This window comes from Takifugu rubripes, chromosome 17, assembly GCF_901000725.2.
Source record: "Takifugu rubripes chromosome 17, fTakRub1.2, whole genome shotgun sequence".
NCBI classification, from domain to species: Eukaryota; Metazoa; Chordata; class Actinopteri; order Tetraodontiformes; family Tetraodontidae; genus Takifugu; species Takifugu rubripes.
Genome location: NC_042301.1, coordinates 9,190,844 through 9,207,931, shown reverse-complemented (window position 1 = coordinate 9,207,931; position 17,088 = coordinate 9,190,844). Strand labels below are relative to the sequence as shown.

At 43.5% G+C, this 17,088-nt stretch overlaps 1 protein-coding gene and 1 pseudogene across 1 annotated transcript; both read right to left on the bottom strand.

Annotated features, from left to right (window-relative positions):
* Positions 1-9,677: 9,677 nt before the first annotated feature.
* LOC101070538 (ras-related protein ORAB-1) lies at positions 9,678-13,012 on the bottom strand. Its single transcript, XM_003972182.3, has 6 exons — positions 12,827-13,012; positions 11,932-12,004; positions 11,708-11,803; positions 11,496-11,591; positions 10,986-11,117; positions 9,678-10,800 (listed from the first exon to the last, which is right to left on the bottom strand). Exons 1-6 carry the CDS (start codon positions 12,838-12,840, stop codon positions 10,603-10,605), a joined length of 609 nt encoding a protein of 202 aa, XP_003972231.1. The 5' UTR covers positions 12,841-13,012; the 3' UTR covers positions 9,678-10,602.
* Positions 13,013-13,652: 640 nt separating this feature from the next.
* On the bottom strand, positions 13,653-14,532 carry LOC101077731 (E3 ubiquitin-protein ligase TRIM21-like; annotated as a pseudogene).
* Positions 14,533-17,088: the final 2,556 nt, after the last annotated feature.

Genomic DNA, 17,088 nt, shown 5'->3' with positions numbered 1-17,088 from the left:
GCTTTTCAATCTGAGGTTTTTTTATTTGCTCTGATTCGTTGATCCCCTTTACATATTTAAAATACACCATAAAACTGTTTACATTCGAAGAAACGTTTGAATCACCAGACAAATACTGAGTACATTAGCAGAGACATTAGCCTTCACTGGCTAACATTTGACCATTGCGCACAAATATCAGGCAAGGTGGAACAAGAATTTCTTGCTGTAATGACGTGGTTAAATGTGCAGTTTAAAACAGTAACACTTTTATCAACCTGGTCAGACGTTCATCCATGAAAGTGGCACCAAACCTTCAGCTGCAGTTTTGAGATCAAGCGCTCAGAGTGTCTCGGTTGTTCCTGTAATCTGTGTGGTGGAGGCCTCCCAACGTCACCATCCACTAATCAGAGTGGACAGCAGCACCTGGCATGGATTAGACCAGCATATGGAGGTTCTGGTGCCCCTGAGAACTCAAACCTTGAAGGAGGGAAATATTCCCTTCGAAGCTTTATCTTATGTGATATCTGGAATTATTTTATTCAATATTTGTTTTCTGATAAATAAGCTGACGGTTTCTGATCCCACTGGTGCTGCAAATGCTGAACCCCGTCACTTATTCTCGGTGGGAATTTTTGCAACAGCTAGCTCAGTTAGCACTGAATTTAATTCTTTTGCATTCTTGCTGTTCTCAGTTATCTAATTTATTAACAATTGTAGGAGCCATATATGCTGTTTCTCTAGTTGATTTGTTGAGGGAAACCCAGGCAGAGCAGTGAAGATCTGGTCAGGATCAGATGACATCTAATGGACAGAAACAACAGGATGAGTCACCATGCAACCAAAAAAATGTCTGAACATGTCATCAAGAAAATGTGTACCGGTACATCAAAAGTTGCCAACCTTCCACTGATATTCAGCTGAGTCACTGTCTGTCAGGTTCCTCATTCTCAGAGTGGAACATCCTCCCCGAGAGGAGACCTGGACACAACCTGCAGATGCTAGGTTGGGATTCGAGTCCCCAAGAGAGCGTCTCCGTCCTTGGAGACCACCTTTAGTCCTGAACCAGGATTTAGATATGCTATATCCATAATATTCATCATAATTGTTGTAAGAAGAATCTATTTTCAGTGTTCAGCCTCTGGGTGCACAGATGCTGCTGGAGCTGTAGGTCACCTCATTGCAGTGGTTATCATAAACACCTGAAAGAAGAAACAAGTTTGGATCATTTTCAGCCACATTGAGGGAATACACATTTACTTTTCCAGCTGCTTGATGCTCTTGTGAACTCACAGACTGAAGGAGATGGAAAGTCCTTGTGTCCTTTCACAGCACAGGAATAACTGTCTTCGTAATATGAATTTCTATAACTGTGAGACATTTGAGCACAGACAGATGATCTCAGAGATGGAAACACACATGATCAAAGAGTTCTCTGGATGGAATAAGGACCTATGACTGTTAACTGAACTCCATGTGAACCAGTGCTGAAAGAATGTTGGTCTGGTTTCGAAGTTGACTTTGTACACAGTTGAGTCTCTAAGGTCCTCGATCTTCAGAGTACAGATGTTCTCCGAACAACGGTACTGAACCCGGTCTGAGTACTGCTGCACCCTCGGATCTTCATATCCACGTGGAAATTCAACAAACCAGAATGTTTCCTGGTTTCTGCCTGTATTTGTGTAGCTGCAGCTAAATTCCACTGTAGAACCTCATACAGCACAGATCTGGGTCGTGCTGCAGGTCAGGACTGCAGGACTCCAGCCTTCCACCGCCTGGATCTCTGAGATACACAGAAGGTCAGATGCATCACAAATTGCATCACAAATTGCATCACATCAAGACACACAGGGGAGGTTTGTCTCATCACTTAAGAGGTCAACGTGTCCACTCTCGCTGATCTGCTACAACACCAGCTGAAACTGACCCTGGACAATGGATTCAAGCCTCTCTGCATGTCTGAAACAGATGTTTGTATGTCACATGACCATCAGGGCAAATTCATCAAGATCTGCAGGTCACACAAAAGCAGAATGGAGACTAAAAACTGCACTTATTCAGGGTGTCAAGGAGGAATTCAACTCTTCAATCATCAGCTCATTCAGCAATTTATTAAAATGGATGAGATCTGAAGCTATTTTATTTGGCTGGTTCCAGTTTTAGACCATCAAAGAGTTTTATTTTTGATAAGATCTTTCATCTTCTCATCCATCTGTTACTCTGGAATGAAGCTCTTGTCTACTGAAGGTGAGTCTGAGCAGAAACGATGATTTCTTGTCAATCTTAAATTTAAGCTGCTGCACTTTACTGTTTTAACAGCGATTCTATTAACATCTGCTGATTCTGAATATGGGTCGGGGGTTCTGGACTCTGTCCCAGCACACTTCCAGTCTGAAATGAAGCTGAAGTTCATTTTTTGGTCTGAGTGCCAATTCCTGCCCTCATGAGTGGATCTACATCAGAGAGAATAAAGAGGTGAGAGGAGCAGCTTTGTGTCAGTGTTGGTGCAAACGTATCTCCAAGAGAGAGAAGGATGAGAAGGACCCCCAATGCTGCTGCTGCTGCTGCTGCTGCTGCTGCTGATGATGATGATGATGATGGTGATGATGATGATGATGGTGATGATGATGATGATGATGATGATGATGATGATGATGATGATGATGATGATGATGATGATGATGATGATGATGATGATGATGGTGATGCTAACTCCATAGCTGCTGCTCACATCTCTTTTCAGTCACCTGCTTTTCCTCTTTCAAGAGAAAGGGGTTTATTCTGGTAGTGCAGACATGTCAGCAAAGCCCGACTTCCTTGCTGTTTTTTGTTTGAATATGAATGAAAACACAAATGTGAGGAAATTCTAAGATGTAATCCAAGATTCAGCTGTGCAGCACTTACCTTCAACAGGTTTCTTGTTGTGGGGGGGAAATGAACTCAGGTCATGAAACAATGGCTGCTGGTCAGGACCACATCTTCAGAAAACAGAAATGGCTTCAGATAAACCTGCCGTCAAGGGACAACTGGGTCATGAAATTACAATCCAGTTTGAGATTGTTGGAGAAGATCAGCTTCTTTAGTTTGAGGAGGAAGATCATCATCTTCTGTCCTAGTCTTCATCAGTGCTGAATTCTGGGCTTTTCTTCACATCTACTAACACATCTTGGCAGCAACTGGTGCATCAGTGCCCACGAGCTTCATCTCATACTGATCAGGAACTAAAATAACTAATGAGGAACATAAACTCTCATCTGAGTAAGCTCTTCCATTTTCACGTGAGCTGATGCAGCTGTTTCTTCATGCTTTGTGTGCCAACATGATTATAAATATATAAAAAAAAATCTCACCTGGGATTTTACACAGAACTGGTCTTTGGGAGTATTTCCAGTGTGCTGAGCAAGATCTTTGAGCAGAAACCTTCCTTCATCTGTCTCTCGCATTTGTTCTTCGCTGTTCTGTCATCTGATCTCTGTCCCCCACTTTCATCTATAACAGTCGGTGCAGGTGATGCGGTCGAATCAGGACTGTAGTCTTTTGTCATCTGGGCCGGTGGTCTGACAGTAAAAACTCTCTTCAGGTTTTTTGCTTCAACTAAGAAGATCCTACATGACAGTTTAGAATGACTTGTACGGCCTGGATCAGCTTTAAAATGCCTTTTAATCCTGGTCCACATTTGCACCCCAGAGGATCAGATCTAGATTGTTTATCTGTTTTTATCAAACAACAAAGCAAATAATTTTTTTATTTAAATCCAGTTGACTGCAGCTGATACAAAGTTTGCAGACACAAATTACATGGATCAATGTTACGCAGCAGCCTAAGCAGAGATGCCCAGACTTCCTTGTCCTCAGATTCTTCCTCCAGCTCTTCAGGGAGTAGGTGCTCCGAGGTGCTCCCAGGCCAGCCGAGAGGAATAGTCTCTCCATTATGTCCTGGGTCTACCTCAGGTCTTCCTTCCAGTGGAACATGCCTGGAACACCTCCCAGATGCCTGAGCCACTGCAGCTGACTCCTGTCAACATGAAGGAGCAGCGGCTGTAGTCCGAGCTCCTCTCGAGCAAATGAGCTTCTCACTTCACCTCATCTCTGAGGGATCCCAGCCAGCTTCTACAGTTATGCAGTCGGCAGTTACACAATCGGCTGCACCAGTCCACCTGGCAATCTCACTCTCCATCATTCCCTCACTCTTAAACACGACCCCAAGATACCTTAGCTCGCTGGACCTCTCCACCCATCTGGAGTGGGCAAACCACCCTTTTCTGGTCGAGACCCATGGCCTCGGATTTGGAGGAGCTCATTCTCATCCCAGCTGCGTCGCACTCGGCTGCAAACCGCCCCATTACATGCTGTAAATCTTGATTTGCTGAGGCCAACAGCACAACATTATCTGCAAAAAACAGAGATAAAATCCCATGGTTCCCAAACTGGACTCCCTCTGGCCCCTGGCTGCTCCTAGAAATTCTGTCCATAAAGACTATGAACAGAACCGGTGGCAAGGGACAGCCCTGCTGAAGTCCAGCATGCACCAGAAACAGGTCTGACCTACTGCTGTAAATGTGAATCAAGCTTCTGCTCCGGTGGAACAGAAACTGGACGGCCCTTAACAGAGGGCCTCGGACCCCACACCCATAGGAGCACCTCCCACAGAATACCCTGAGGGACATGATCGAATGCCTTTTCCAAATCAACAAACCACATGTTGCCCTGTTGGCCAAACTCCCATGAACCCTCAAGGAGGGTAGAGAGCTGGTCTAGTGTTCCACGGCTAGGACAAAACTGGGACTATCGGCTGAATTCTACTCTTCAGTACACCTGGCGCAGACATTCCCAGGGGGGCTGAGGAATGTGATCCCCTATAGTTGGAACACACCCTCTGGTCCCCCTTTTTGAAAAGTGGCACCACCACATGGGTCTACCAGTCCAGAAGAACTGTTCCCAGCTGCCACGCAATGTTGCAAAGGCATGTCACCCAGGACAGCCCTACAAAATCCAGAGATTTGAGATTTGACACTTCCTTAGTCCTCCTCAGAGTCCTCAGCCTCTGCTTCCTCAGTTGAAGGTCTGATAACGAGATTGAGGAGCTCCTCAAAATATTCCTTCCACCTCCAACTGTATCCCCAGTTGACGTCAGAAGGTCCCCAGCCGCACTTAAAAACAGTGTTGACAGAGAACTGGTTCCCTCTCCTAAGGAGCCGGATGGTTTGCCAGAATTTTTTCTGAGGCTGACCGATTTTCCATGGCTACCCCGAACTCCTCCCAGCCAATATGGCCCGATAGAACTCCTTCTTCACCTTGAGGGCGTCCCTTACTTCCAGTGTCGACCACCGAAATTGCCCGGGGGAGGGGGGGTTACCCTCATGACTGGCATTAGAGACCTTGCATCCACAGCACAAAGATGTCGTGTCAGTAATGGAGGCAGAGAACATGCTACACTCTGACTCAGTGTCTCGTTAAACAGTTAAAATATTGTGTTATCTAATAAACATACCGTTCACTAAATTAATTATCAATTACCTTTAAAAACAAAATAAAATACATGTGATTTATGATGGTTTGAGGCTTAAAATAACCCGCGGATGAAGATTTTATCAGAAAACTGAAACTTAACTAAGCGGTTTATGATTGTTATCAGATAAATATCACATTCCATAGAAGACACAACCAAATGGGAAGTAGACAGTGACACTGTTGGCAGTAAATCTACATCATGTGAAAGCATTTAATTATACTATCAGTAGAGTCATTCTTAGGACAGCAAAAAAACTATTGTAGAGAAATGGAAAAAGAAAAGGTTAGTGTTATGGTGGGCAGTAGAGCATAAGTAAGGAGTAAAAAGTTGAAATGCAGCTTTTAAAGTGTTAACTGCCTATTAAGTATGGAGAATGCTAAAAAGATGAGTGGAGCTAAAAGTAGTTTGAGCTATCTTGTAATACTCTGACTATTAGTGATGAAGAGAAGGCCAATGTGATGGATAAAGTATTGGCAAAACATCATCATAATGACGCAAATGACGAAAAAGGAAAGAAACAGGAAGACCTTATAAATGCAACATCCCCACTGAGTGAATTAAAAAGAGCAATATATAAACCAAAATTACTTGTACAGGAATTGACAATTCAATGAGAGTTCTATTAGAATTTTATCATGAGATATAGAGGGCAGGTGAGAGATCAAACAGCTGGAAACTAGCTGGTTTAATTCCAGTCAGGAAACCAAGAAAAGATTCAACCAGTGCAGCAGATTATAAATTGGTGCCTTTAACATCTCACCTACCAACAATTACAGAGAGGATGATAGTTGAAAGTTTTAGTTTTTGTGCACATTCTCATACCTTAATTTCAATACAAGAAATTGGTTTCTGGAAAGGTTGATCTGCAGTTATTCACTTAGAATCATAAATATGAGAATGTAGCATTGCAGTTATTATCACAGACCACAGGGTAGCGCTCATGGGTCACAAATGAACAGGCTCGGTCCCGTTGCTCTGATGCGCGTTCACAATGTCGAGAATAATACACCAGCACTCGGATTAAAACATTAATAGAAGAAGGGAACATGATGATTTAAGAGAATTTAAAAAGTTGATTTATGTAGCCCCAAACCATTTATTGGCTGAGTTCTAGACGTCTCTTTCACCATGTTAGCCTAAGAGAAAGAGTCTTTTGGGCGCCAGTGGAAGCAGGTGACCGACGCCATCTTTGCAGAACCACCATTTGGCCAGCAAAATCTCACATCAGCCATGATTGCTTTACCTCTTCAACCTCAACGGCACTTACTGTTTCCAGATCTCTTCATAGAGCAATTATTTTTGCTCCGTGCATCGCAAGTGGTTGTTAAACCCATGAGGTATGAGTTAATATGCACTCTAGGTTGCATGTTGTTTTGTTGTTGTTTTTTAAAAAAAATTAAGGATAATTAGTAATTAATTGCGTACCAAAATATTAATAAAGATCTTAGTTCTTTCTCACAGCCTGGAAGTCCTTCAGGTGTGTTTTTGAAAGGCCAGGCTTGCTGTTCATGAGCCTATCTCTGAGGAGAATATTTCATTGGTTCTGAGTTTTGGTGCTGATCTGCATCAGAGATCGGCGGCCTGAAACTTTCTCCAACTCCACAGATCTGTGGAGCTCAGTCAGAGCTCTATTCCCTCTCTCATCAAAGCCCCCAACCTGATTGAGGCTGATGGAGACACGCAGATCTTTGCTCAGCCTTGTCCAGATGTGTGCAACTTAATCGCTGTCTCTGAGCTCTACTGGCAGTTATTTTGACCTCATGGATCTTAGTTTTACTCTGTACGAGCTGTAAGGTCTTATTTAGACATGTGTGTGCCTTAAAAATCAGGTCCATTTATCTCAACACAGATGGACAGACGATAACAGAATGACCTGCAGGAGTGACAGTAGAGAAAAAAAAACCTTACTTGTTCTGGGTTTGGGCTCCTGAGTGTAGATGTTTTGGGTTAGGCTTTGCACTATTTCCTCCAGTTGTTACTGGAGAGGGATGAGCGTCAACATCACTGGGTTGGTGTGTTTTTTAGCTTTCTATTCTGTCTGCTTTTTCGTTTTACCTGCTGTGAAAGCTGCATAAATGCCTTTTATGGCGTCTGATATTAAATCACATCAGGATGATTCCAGATGGTTAAGAGTAGAGCCGAAGAAAAAAACTGTCTTGTTCTGAAGCTGCTCCTAGACTCACATCAGCCATGATTGCTTTACCTCTAATAAAATCAATATTATTTTCCACTTTGCTCCTGGAGCCCTATGAATTTCCTCAATCTACAACAAATAAATTAATATCTGTAATTCCTTTTGCAGTCAACCGAGTCTGAAGTCTGGGAGCCTGTCAGGATCAATCTCATGAGATTTCTCCAAAAAAAAAAAAAAACACCAGTGGTTTTGGGTATAATCTTTGCAAATTGAATACAAAAATAAACCTGAACCAACACATGAACAGAAGGGTCCAGATTCTTTGCTGTCACACTCATAGAAACTTCTCAGAACACTTGTGCTCATGAGGTCCTGTGTGTTGACAAAAAATGAGATTTTGGGGTATTTTCACCCAAGGCTTCACCTTAACAAATTTGCCGAAGGTGTTTCGTGGCTAAAAATCCACTGAAAACAACTGATCTAAAAATTTATTAGAAAAAAAAATGTCTTTTTTGCACAGATCTTTCAAATATGAATTATGACTAGTTTTCCATGTGGTGTTTTCTTTGTTTTTTTCTATACTTTGCAATTTAATAAAAAGTGGGCCAGATATTTTAATTCATTTTCTAATGATGAAAAAATGAGTTCAATATAAGAAATGCTATTATAAAGGTAATAATAATAATAACTCCAGTCACAGAGCTAGTGATATGAGCCAAGAAACTGGCCACCACAATCCTTCATCGTGTTTTTGTTATTTGGATTTGTTGCCACATCCGTAAAAACAGTTTCAGGGGCAACCAGACACGAGTGATGGCAATAGTGCTGGACATTGAACCACAGCCTGCAGAGCCTGGGTCTACATCACAGTTGTGCTGATGCACCAGCAGGTCTTCAGTAACATCATAAATGCCATCCATCCATCCATCCATCCATCCATCCATCCATCCATCCATCCATCCTCTACCGCTTATCCGGGGTCAGGTCGCGGGGGCAGCAGCCTAAGAAGAGAAGCCCAGACTTCCCTCTCCCCAGCTACTTCTTCCAGCTCATCCGGGGGGATCCCCAGGCGTTCCCAGGCCAGTCGAGAGACATAGTCTCTCCAACATGTCCTGGGTCTTCCCGGGAGTCTCCTACCGGAGGGACATGCCCTGAACACCTCACCAGGATGGCGCCCAGGGGGCATCCTAACTAGGTGCCCAAGCCACCTCATCTGGCTCCTCTCAACGCGGAGGAGCAGCGGCTCTACTCCGAGCTCCTCCTGGATGGCAGAGCTTCTCACCCTATCTCAAAGGGAGAGCCCAGCCAACATCATAAATGAAATCATAAAATGTCAGAAATGACATGTGAGGGCAGTGATTCTGTGCCACCAGGGCACAATCAGAACCGGTTCTGTCCAGTCAGAAGCAGTCTGTTTTGTTGAAGCGCACAAGGGGAATTAATACTACCCGTAGTTCCCATTTCCGCTTTAGCAACAAATGACTGCAGTTTGGGTGTTCCACCAGTATGTGGCAGCCTTTACTGACATTTTTAACCTCATTACTGCTTTGTCTAAATGCAGCAGAGTTAAGAACTTTGGCACAAATTGTTTCTTTATGGTTTATATTCATGCACAATCTTTTATTGTGTTCATTTAACAGCTGTTTTATGGTAATTTCTTGTAATTTACTCAGCCTTCTGTAATCACTTTGGTGGAAGTTTGTTTTCTTTTTTGTCTTTAGAGAAAATGATCTAAATCACATGTTGCGTGCTCATCAGGCTCCTGATTCTAGGCCCCTCACGCACCATCAGGTGCTCTGAAACTGGACCTGAGCCACAGTGACCATGTGGAGGAGGTCTGCTCCTGAGTGTACCCGTGGATGTTAAGCTCTTACATCCTGCAGCCTTCTCAGTGACACATGGGTCTGGTCCCCTCAATAGGGTCAGTGATGCACAAACACCCTGAATCACCCCCCACCCACCTGCAGCACCCTTGTGTCGATCTTATTTACTGTTAGATGAACAGCAGAGTGAACAGTGTAGGTGTAAATAAAAAGACCATCAGAACGAGCAATTATCAAAGATCTCCTTCATTGTTTAATAGTCGACAGTGTGCCACAAAAATGTCCGCAGCCATAAATCGTGCCATGGTTACTGGTTCCAGCTAGTTTAACTTGTTTCTCTACAATTTGCAAATCACTTCTTACATTTGTATGTATAAATATATACAGTTTATTGATTACTGGAGCTGGGATGGTGGGCTCATTCCTCTGGGAAGGGGTGGGTTGTGCCGCTGCTTAAGCACAGATGGAATACGGCCAACGCAGTCTCCCAATGTAGCACATGCTAAACACGAACGCCAGCACGCACGGCCAAATACACACATCATCTAGAAAGATATATACAGGAATGTTCACTGCTATCATACAAGAGGAGCCGTGACGACGTCACCACCGAGGGAGGGGGCAAGAAGGCAGAAATGTCATGGAACTGTCCCGCCACAAAGGCACTGGCGCGTTTCTGGAGCGGACTGGGACCCGCCCCCTTACCGTGTGTCGGATTCTAACATGCGTGATGCTGGTCGTGAGCATGTGCTGCATCTGAAGCTCACATCTGAGAAGAGTAGGGGGCGTGAGGTCTTCACGTCACACCGCAGCCAAATCAAGTTTTTAGAAAAGTGACTCATTCAACAAAAAAAGAAAGAATGGAAAAAAAGGAGAAAAACCATTTCCACCTTTTTCATCACATGTTGCTAAAAATGGTACTTTTTTCCCCAGTATGAGTGTTTTGGTGAAGCTAGAAACATCTGCCCCATGTTCTGAGGTTGCAGGGGGGCAGAACATCCTGCTGACTCTGAAATGATGTGGTGGGAATCTGGTGCGCGCGCACACACACACATACACACACTTACACCGCCATCATGCTGAGTTTGGTGTTGACTCCAGGTGGATACAGGGCATGACTTTGTGTCTGTGTGTGTCTGTGGGTTGTGTGTGTTTTCAGCAGCAGCCTCCAGATGAGGTGTTGACCGGCTTGCTCTGGATTTTGACATTGGACTTCTCCGAGGCCCCGGCAGTGGCCCCGGGGCCCATCCTCTTTTTGATCTCCGCTGCCATGGTCATAAAGGCCTGCTCCACGTTGGTGGAACTCTTGGCACTAGTCTCCAAAAAGGGGATCCCCAGGTTGTCAGCAAATTCCTGCAGACCAGAAGAAAACCATGTTACGCCTCCTCGCTCCACTCTGCCGACATCATGAGATGGTCACCAGGATGTCAGCGCAGAGTTCAAAGATCAAAGTTGTTTCTCAGCCAGCAGACAGAACTGACACAATTCATGAGGGATGAAGATGATTTATGAAGGTGAAGCTGAGAAGCTCTGCTCACCTTGGCTGTGGTGTAGTCCACCACCTTCTTTGTGGTGAGGTCACACTTGTTGCCCACGAGCAGCTTGTTCACGTTCTCGCTGGCATAACGGTCGATCTCCTGCAGCCACTGTTTAACATTGTTGAAAGACTCCTGAGGGGCACATGTGAGGACGTTCAGTGACAGACAGCAACATTCAGGCTATTTTTGGAGAATTTTGCAGCTATAAATATCTAAATGCTTTGTTTTATTTTTAAATGAGTCTCTGCAGGATTTCACTGGCTTGTTTGTGACTGTTGTGCAATTTTGTAAAGAAAAATTCAAAACTGTGTGGAGAATGATTTTGAGGACTTATTTTTTGTGATTTTATTCATTTTGTTTTGATTTTTCAGTTGGACTCATATTTGTGTCCCTTTCATTTCTGCTTTATGGTCACAAGTAAATAAATGGTCGTACTGAAAGTTCCCTGACAGGGTTAATCAACACACCAGAGCTGGACCTGATTCTCTAATCACTTTTTTCAGCACTGACCTGATCTGTCACGTCATAAACCACAATAATGCCATGAGCTCCTCTGTAGTAACTGGATGTGATGGTGCGGAAGCGTTCCTGACCAGCCGTGTCCCACTGAGAAGCCAGAGCAGACACAGTGAGTCGACGCACGCACACGCATGCACACACACACACATACACACACACACATTTAGCAACACTTATCTGCTAACAGCTCTGTTCCAACTCACAATCTGAAGTTTTATGGTCTTTCCATCCAGCTCAATGGTCCTGATCTTGAAGTCCACACCAATAGTGCTAATGTAGCTCTCTGTGTAGGTGTCATCCTGTCAGAAACAAACACATGCACACGCACACACGCGGGTCTGGGTGGTAGATATAATGCCTAAGTAGTTATCAATGATGACAGCACCGACAGGGAACATGGAAACTATAATAAACAGCTGACACTCACTGCAAATCGAAGAAGAAGACAAGATTTTCCAACACCAGAGTCACCAATCAGGAGCAGTTTGAATAAATAATCACTGTGAAGACAACCAAAGTAGTAAAAATCATCAACACAGCTCGTCACCACGGACATACAGCCAAAGAAGATAAGGTAGAACAGCCAAGTAATGTTCAACAAACTGTTGAATTCTTAAATCTGCCTCCCAGGGTGCTTCTGTCAGGTTTGAGAATAGATTCAACACTTTATAAAGTGACCATTTCGAAACATGTCTGTCATACTTCAAAGGGGGCCAAACCTTGCACATTTGTCTAATCTGCTTCTGGTTTTAGTGTGTGAAGTGTATTTTTTGTCGTAACTTTGATGTTACCTAACCAACTCCACAGCAGGACAAAATTGTGTAACTTCCTGTTAAAGGTGGGAAGATTCCACTGAAATAACCGTCCTGTCGCCTCATGAGGGATCAAAATTCCACATCATGTGGTCGAACAAACTGATAGCTGACGGTGTCAGTCCGTCTGTAACGGAGCAACAATCTTAACAAAATCCTCAACAGTGTCAGGTAACATTACGTAGCTATCGCGTTAGCACATTAGCCGCTACAGCTAACTCTGTTTAGAGTGCTAACAAACACTGAAGTCGAATTTACACATTAATTACATCAGTTTAGTCGGTTATATTAGATGCAATAATGTTGACATACGCGGTTTATACTCGACGTCAATAGTGTCATTCGACCGATCGGACAGCTTCGCTACCGCAGCGGAGTAGACAAAGAAGCTGACGTTCATTTTGAACACTCCACCGGTCCGCTCCACAAGCTAACGTTAGCTTAGCTTTCTCTGCTAAAATGACAGCTCAGGCGGAGCTGTCAAAGAAACTACACTAAATCCTCACTTACTATTCGGGATTCATCGTTGACTACAGGTGATAAAGTGGTGTTACTGTAAACACAGCAGGATTTCGTCACAGATGAATTGCAGGGTGGGACTCGATGGGAAGAAAAATACCGTTTTCTCTGTCAAGAATTGGCTAAACTGGTTGTCGCAGCCAGCAGAACATAATCGAATCAAATATGGCTGTCAGCGATACCTATGCGGAAATACCAGGGGATAGGAATCTTGGGTAATGTAGTCAAGTGGCGACGCGTTTGTGTAGCGGGTTAACGCAGTACGAATACAAACTGAGACGCTGTTAAAGTACTGAAGAACCACACATTGAAGAGATTAGTTATTTTCATCAAAGTCCTCAGCAGGTTCATACATGTTGAAATATCACATTGATATGATGACACTGCTGACAATTCATGGGAAATGAACTGGTGGCCATAATAGGTGGTCATCAATTTTCTAATCATCAATTCAATTTTAATATTTACATGGCATTTAAACCAATATAATGTCTCAGGCTGCTTTACAGAACCTGAAACTGAATTTCCTGAACCAAAGAGTGGGTCACAGCAGCAGACATTCACATTTGTTGAAGCTCCAGGTTCCTGTTCTGCACAGAAGACAGGGAGTTAAAGTAAGACCATGTAACCTTCAATAGCAGAAGGTAATTTATGGATATTATAGTAGCTGTTTACATTCAAATGTTGTTTTGGACCAGCTTCAGATTTATAAATGTATTTTTTGAGACAGAAGAGCAAAGCACACTAATCAGGTAGATTGAAATACAACTGCAGCTGACATGAATGCTCTGCAGATTAAAATAGATCAAATATGGATTTAACAGGACTGAGAGTGCCTGACAGGTGAGGGGAGGACCAGAGGGGCAGAGTTTTTGGAGCCATATTTCAAGCCAGGATTGAAGCACAGGTAGAGTTTCTGAGTGAATGAGCAGCCAGTGAAGGAGTAAATTAGAGCTAGGAGACCAGGCCCTTGTTGTAATCCCATCCTGGTGGGTCTGGACTTCAGATACTGTACAGACAGATTGGGAGGGTCGTTCAGTGCATTGAACTTCATCCTCTTCCTCAGCCGTAATGCCCAGGAGCCATCCTCAGAACTGAGTGGGATATCCTCCTTCCCATTGATGGACTCTCTGGCCACACCTAAGTCCCACGCTTTTCCCTTTGACCTGAACCTCAAAGTAAAACCTCCCAGAGGTAAATCTCTGCCTCCCCAGAACACAAGGATTGATGGAAAATCTTTTTGGGTCCTCTAGCAGATTCTGCTTCTCATCTCCAAGACTGACCTGTTTTCAGTCATCAGACAGGATCAAACATGGATGAGCTGTCTCGGGGTCAAATGTCACATCGACTGCATAGTGCTGGACGGTCTTCAACTCGCTCTTCATCTGTTGGCTGACCGTCATCTCCAGCTGAGCCACAGCTCTCACCACATTCCGCTCTAGCAACGGTGGGTGGAAGCTGACCCCCAGCTAGTTTTGTGCACGGTGGATGTTCATGGACTGGAGTCTCTGGAGGCCTTGAAGGGGGTTTCCAGAGACTTGCTGGGCCATTCCCTGGGATTCTTCTAACGAATCAACCAGATTTTCCATGCCTTTCTCAACCATCTCCATCAGAGACAAGAAGACCTGAACACCTTCTGCAGTCAACTTGTCTGCCTTTCGCCGGCTGAGGTCGATGGAATTTTTCTTGTCGGACATGGACCAGCTCTTTGATTTGCTTTTGCAGCTTGCTCTTCTTTTATTTATATTCTTGTCCCAGAAGAACAAGCTCATGGCTATTGTGTCCGGTGACTGTGCGTATGACACAAGTCTGGTCGGTCTTTCAGAACAGATCCGGAGCATTGTGCTTCAGACACATCCGGCCCTCCAGTTTCACCACAGGGTCGATCAGCTGATGTTTCTGGAGGCTTGGTACAGTCTGATGAGGTCCCAGGTGAGTCTCACAGAAGGAAACAAATCAGAAGCAAAACTTCAGGGCCTTCATCTTGGTTCCAGAGCAGAGGTCACAGGGAAGGTCTCCTGCCTCATCTCTCTGCTGCTGCGAGCTGCTGATTTCCTGCTGAACTCTCTGTCGGAACTGAGCAACTATCTCACTGGTGAAGGTGTTGACCCATAGCTCAGGTCGTTCAGTAAAACAGGAAGAAACCTTGAGCAGGACCAGGCTCATATAGGGGGACCCTCCTGCTGATGGACGGCTGGGTAGAGAGAGAGGAGAAGGGGGAGGACAGGGAGAGGAGAGGAGAGGTAGAACATAGAAATACATTATATCAATTAAAATAAGCTGCCAGTAGAGTCGGGTTGGGTGGGTCAGCGGGATCGGAGGTCAGAAGGTCAGCATACAGCTTATGAAGGCGGTGATACCTGTAGATGAATACGGGGGTCAGAAAAACTACACAAGAAATAACATCACTGGTCTACTGGAGAGGAGGAGGAGTGGAGAGGAGAGTTTAATATTAAATAGCAACACGAAGGGACATCCTTTGAGATTAACTTTCATCTGTGTCCTCAGAACGTTGCCTTTGTTGATGTTTATCTGTAAATATAAATGTGAAAGAACATCCCCCTGCTTTGGGGAAATAACTCCACATAAGAAATAAACTTAGCATGTTAGAATCCTCAAGATCAAAATTAAAACAAAAGTGATTCTAAAGCTTTGGATCTTAAAACGGAGGATTAATCGTTTATTTTTCTGATTTATTTTTTAAATTTTACTTGATGAACCTAGTTATACACACGTGTAAGGAGCCTACCTGTGTAAATATGTATTAATTATCAAATAAACTCACCTGGGTCCTAAAACTCTTGTTTTTCTTCTTTTGGAGACACACTTGAGTTTCAGTTTTCCTGCTGTGTCTAACTGATAAAGTGTGACGCAGGATCTTCCAATCAAACCACATTATTCTCCATTCAAATTTCCATCAGACTCTAAACATTAAAATAACATAAACTCATCCAATTAGTGTCAGAACACTTTTGGTGTTTGGTGTGAAAAGGAAACATGACAGGGAAGTTTTAAGTAAATCTTTCTAGTATTTTAGTTTTTTTCCACCTGATGTATTTTGTGCGTGTGTGTGTGTGTGTGCGTGTGTGTGTGTGTGTGTGTGTGTGTGTTGGGAGGAGGGGGTCATGCTTTTATTATGAAGGTACCACACCCTTGTGTCGTTTTTCCGGTGTTAGCTCTACATTAGCCTGTGTGAGTCATTTGTACAAAAAACATAGCTCTAACCTCTCATTAGAAAACATGTATTGAGAAAGTAACACCATAATTATGAAATAATAATCATCTGGAAGTTGGTTTGGATCCCGACGATTGCAGTTCTGATGCTACATCACAGACACTGACCAGGAAACCGCAGCCAAATACCTGGTTTGCCCCCTAGTAGTCGACGGTAGAACAGCCAGTTCAGCTACCAATCAGATCCAGTTGAGAGTTGCTGATGCGTTTATGTTGTTATGGTAAATTTGTCTTCATATTTAACCATTTGTTGTCTTTATGTTTACTATCTTTTATAGTGCAGAGATGCAGTCAGGAGTGATGGGGACTTGAGACAATCACCCTTGGAGCCAATTACTGGACGTGTGCAGCTATAAGAGAAAATTAAAGAGATATGTCAGCCCAAAATGTTAACACACATTTGCTTTTTACATCCAGCTGCTTCCAGTTTTGCCTCTTCAGGTTTCAAACTTTTGCCCTTTTGGTCACCAAATGTTTGGGCCTGGTTTAGACCCAGGTTGTTAGTGGTAAGATTGCTATGACATATTGTGTATAGGGAAAATGTTGGAGTGGTTCTGTCTGAACTGAAGAGAAACTTCTCTCTGGTCTTGTTCTGTCAGTCATCAACAATGATGCTAGGCTAAGATTGTAGCTGAGCTGATTGTAGAAGAAACCACCGTGTTTGTTGACAGGTGTGTTCTGAGGCTCTGGTCCAGGGGCGGGTCAACAATCAACATTTTTCTAAGTGGTTCAGATGTTTCTCTAAGCTTCTTTATGATCTGCAGATTAATCTAAAAAGTAAAGTTGAAAGTTACATAATATATCAATCGATCCGTATAATTTCATTTTGAGATTTTTCTGAAGGCACGAGTCAAACTTAATTTGATTGCTATGTCACAGTATTACTATTTTATTAATATTTTAGATTTCTCTGCCTTTCATGTTACAGACACACACACACACACACACACACACACACACATTTCCTTCTGGTTTTGGGTAACCAGAGTGCCCATCTTTGAGACTCAGAAACACTCTTC

What these genes read in the sequence shown, in the direction of transcription:
- LOC101070538 (XM_003972182.3), bottom strand. An exon ending in GTCTTCTTCTTCGATTTGCA is followed by an intron (nt 11,804 to 11,931) that starts GTGAGTGTCAGC and finishes TGTTTCTGACAG; the next exon opens with GATGACACCTACACAGAGAG. An exon ending in AGACCATAAAACTTCAGATT is followed by an intron (nt 11,592 to 11,707) that starts GTGAGTTGGAAC and finishes CTGGCTTCTCAG; the next exon opens with TGGGACACGGCTGGTCAGGA.